We start from the raw sequence: 4325 nt of genomic DNA on the forward strand, positions 1-4325 counted from the left end.
TCTCAGCTGTGGAAGGCTGCTAATGCAAAATAAGAGGAACTGCATTAAGACATTCTGTGCTGTTCTGAGTAGAAGAGAAACTGTTTAGACAGTTAAAGAGACGCTGCCCTGGATGGAAATATTTGCAACCTCTTAATTTAAACACTTTTTATTTGGATTGACCGAACTGGGTCCTGATCTCGCTGAAGTCAATGGCAAAATGTCATTCTAATGGGAGCAGGATCGGGCCCACAATTTAAAGTAACAATGGGTCGCGGGGCTGGGAACTTTGTAACACAAAGAACTTTATTTTACATACCCATGAAATCTGGTCGTTCTTATATACAATATCACATTCCACAATTTAAATATATATCTATGGATCCGGTTTACATAAAAAAGTACTAAAAGTATGTACAAAAACACAACCTAAGAACTCTTTAAATAATACAGGAAATCCAAACAACAGTTTCACTCAGACAGGAATGAACTTTTTGTTGAATATTATACAAAGTGGATCACCAGAAAACAAGTAAATATATTAAATACAAAAGGAGTGGTCTATACAACATAGAGAGAAAGAAAGAAAGAAAGAAAGAAAGAAAGAAAGAAAGAAAGAAAGAAAAAGAGCTGGATTGTACAATTATTTGAGGAACATGTCTTTTTAAGAAGATTCAATTTCATCTGCCTACCAGTGCCTGTCTGGGACTGCTAAAATATTAAATTAATTCATTATTTCATTTATAGGGTGTGGGGTGAGTTCCTTGTTATCTGCTTTCAAAATACTACCAGGCCAAATGTAGATCTACTTCTCTACCACTTCTTCCACGCTGGGAAGTTTGGGATCTTCTGAAGAAATACTGTCCACTATCGAAGAAAGACAACGAAGGCTGCTAGAAGCTGAAGATTCAACGATGGAGGCTCCTAGTCAATAAATAATAAATAAATAATGATAATAAATACTTAAATAAATAATAAAAATAAATAGAGTGTTTGGTTTAGTTTTGTTAAACAGGGATCGATAGACAGCAGGAAATGACAGAAAGGAACATAGCCCTAAGAAAGAGAAGATCTAACAAGGACCGATATTCAAATATTAGGAAAAGGAAACAACACCTGTGAGCAAAATTACAATAGCTATATAGCAGCGTACTATACAGTAACAGTGTTCATTTTTCTTAGCACTGTCAGTAAGAGGTTTTTTTCCACTAACGGAATAGATCCATTTCTCTTTCTCTCTCTCTCTCACACACACACACACCGATAAATACATTGCGCACACGTAAAGAGAATCCTGAAGTTTACCTTCTTTGGCGTTGATTGTTAGCACTCTGGAATGATCAGAAACATTTTGCCAGTCGGAGCTGCAGGTGCTCAGGAAATCTGAACTTGGGATCTGAGGTAAACATGCAGAGCGAAGAGGAAAGAGAGAGAGAGAGAACATGTATTAGCAAAGAGGATCGCTGCTCCTCGGGGCAGCCTGGGTGCCTGCTGGACTTCTCAACGACGACTTATATACTTCCCTCGCGAAGTCTGCTAAATACTCGTTAGCTTGCCCGGCGCTCTGGATTGACAGACTGCATTAAGGAAGGGGAAGAGGGGGAGAAAAAAAGCGGAAGGCGGTTTCGCAGCTGACTTTCGGGGGCAGGAGGGGACTGAGTACAATCGCTGTGCTTACATTTCCCTGCTTGGGGCTGAAGCTAAAAGGGTCTCCCCCAATCTCCTGCATTTTCTCCTGCTGATCCAGCCTGTGCAGGAGATCCTGCAGCTTCTCTATGTAGCTGATGGCACTCCTCAGGATCTCCACCTTGGGCAGCCGCTGGTTGGGGTTTGCCACAGTCCTCCTTTTCAGAGCCTCGAAGGCTTCATTGATCTTCTTCAGCCGCCTCCTCTCCCTCAGGGTGGCTGCTTTCCTCCTGTCGGTGGGGGCCGATTTCCTCTTGCAGGTCTTACAAGCCCAGATCAAACACTGGCCGGGGCAATGAGGGGGTTGTAGGCCCGGGGGTGCCAGCACATGCTCCTCTCCACTGCTGTCACTCCCAGCCTCTGGGGGCATTTGGTCCTGACAGGGGGACAAAGTGCCGTCGCTGCCTGGGTACAGAGGGGACCCCTCTGCCATCTCCAGCGGCTGTAGAGCTCCATGTTCTCCGTCCAAGTAGAAGAAATAGGAGCTAGTTTCAAAAAGGTCCATCATCATGCTCTCCCCTTGGCCTCTCTGCCTGCTGGAGTTGGGTGATAGGCTCAAAAAAACCCAGAGGAGCCACCCAGATGGAATTTAATTAGTGCAGTGACATAAGTCCCCCTGCTTTATATATAGTAGCTGCTGAAACCCTATCCAACTTTTAGCTGTCGCGGTGCATCACCCTCCAAATCTGATCCCAACCAGTCTCCTGGGCTCCGCCTGGGGAACATCTCCTGGGGGAGGGGGGGAGAGGGGGGGAATAAAAATCGCAAACCAGCTCGTGAACGCGGGATGAAGTGGAAAAGCAAAGGTGGATTTGGGGGAATAATTCCAAAGGGCAGCGGCCACCCCTCTCTGTGCGAATCTGCCCTGTTCAGATGGGCGGGGGGGGGGGGCATTTTAGGGCAAACAGCGGAGCTTAAAACGGAAACCTCTTCTCCTTCCCTCCTCTGGTGCTAAATATAGGTGTATAGAGCGAGGTTTCAAAGGCAACGGTTACTCTCCAAATAGACGAGTTAATATTTTCAGAAGAGTCCATGCTATTTTTTCCCCCTCTTCGAAACATGCCATTCCTGTGACCCAAACCAGTAGGGCCAGCCCAAGGTTATAAGTGGTACACACTCTTCTGCAACGTACACTTGCAGGAAGGCTGTCAAGGCATAGCTCTGCTTGGACGACCAGGCAACCTCTCTTCCACGGATCATTATATGTTATTGGCACCGTTACTAAGTTAAGCACTGTACTTACACCCATTGTAAGTTTCAGTGTCTGGTGATCACAGTTATCGATCGTAGGGCAAACTGGGGCGCTCTATATCCTAAAAACCCAGCTGTCCTGGAGAAGGGATATATCAGGAGCAAAGCACAATCTTATCCTGTATCTGCCACTCATCCCCCTGAGTCTCACCCACCAGATGCAAAATCATGTGTAATTTCTTTCCTTGTCTGATTACAGTTTGCAGATATTAACAACAACAAATGTACAAATAAAGAACTAAGCCCATGAAATATCACCAACTCTATCCACCTGTCCTTCAAACTCAATCCTTTGGGAAGGGATCCATTATCCTGCTGCTAAGTTCCTCGAATTATAATGGAATTGATCATTGGATCAACTGATCCTCAGAAACTGATTGTGAACTGATACTTCCATTGAGATTAGGGGCTCATGAATCAATGGGATTTTGGTTCTGACTGAGTAAATACTGCAGGATGGGGCCCCATGTCCCTCTTCATAAATCATGGCAATGTCTGGTTTTAAATGGATCCACAAAAGTTCAACATGCTCCGTTAAACTACTAGTTTCAATACAAAAGAGTACAGTATTTAGAATGTAAGCTCTTTGGGCCAAGGACTCTCTCCCATGTGTTGTACAGTGCTTCGCACAAAGGGGCCCCAATCTCTTATTAGGTCTGCTAGCTGCAACTGTAATATACGTAATAAATCATAACATGCTCTATAGAGATAGATACAGATAGATACAGAATCTGGGAATGAGCGACAGAGGATGATTACCTGTTCGGTTCATTCCCTCTGGGGCACCTGGCATTGGCCACTGTTGGAAGACAGGATACTGAGCTAGATGGACCCATGGTCTGACCCAGTAGGGCCAGTCTTATGTTCATATTGTTTCAAAGGATGCTTCAAAACAAATGTAATTACATTTTGATTCCTGACCAATGCAATCAACTCTAAGTCTGATTGTGTTTAGCTATCGAAGGCTATATTTAATAAATAGTACATACGTTAAATCTGTTGTAAATATATGTGGGTTTCCCCCATTTTTCTTATTTCCTTCCTTCCTTCATCAGAGGGAATGCTGGGGGTTGGCACTGCAGAAGAAAAAAAATAGAAGTGTCCCAAACTAAAATGTCCTGGAAAAAAATCCAAACAAACTGTGATGCAAAAGGAAACATAAAAAATAAATGAAATGGAAAGTAATTGATATTAAATAGAGCACTGAGGTGGGAAGTTGGCTTTCAGTTGCGTTGAACATGTTAATGTGACCAACAATATTTCATTCGACTGACAGCAAACTAGTGAATATTACCTTAATAGCTTGAAATTTGTTGTCCCAACTCTCTCTCTCTCCACATCAAACACCTGTATATGAGAAATGATACAAGAGTGCTCTACAAAACAGATATACCTGTATATATGTTGAC

General features: G+C 43.3%; 1 protein-coding gene across 1 annotated transcript; it reads right to left on the reverse strand.

The window, feature by feature from the left end:
• On the reverse strand, window positions 1-2176 carry MYF6 (myogenic factor 6). The gene is made up of 3 exons (XM_007059028.2): window positions 1658-2176; window positions 1285-1375; window positions 1-903 (listed from the first exon to the last, which is right to left on the reverse strand). The coding sequence occupies exons 1-3, from the start codon at window positions 2174-2176 to the stop codon at window positions 785-787; spliced, it is 729 nt and encodes a 242-aa protein (XP_007059090.2). The 3' UTR covers window positions 1-784.
• Between the last annotated feature and the right edge of the window lie 2149 nt (window positions 2177-4325).

Source organism: Chelonia mydas, chromosome 1 (genome assembly GCF_015237465.2).
Source record: "Chelonia mydas isolate rCheMyd1 chromosome 1, rCheMyd1.pri.v2, whole genome shotgun sequence".
Classification (NCBI taxonomy): Eukaryota; Metazoa; Chordata; order Testudines; family Cheloniidae; genus Chelonia; species Chelonia mydas.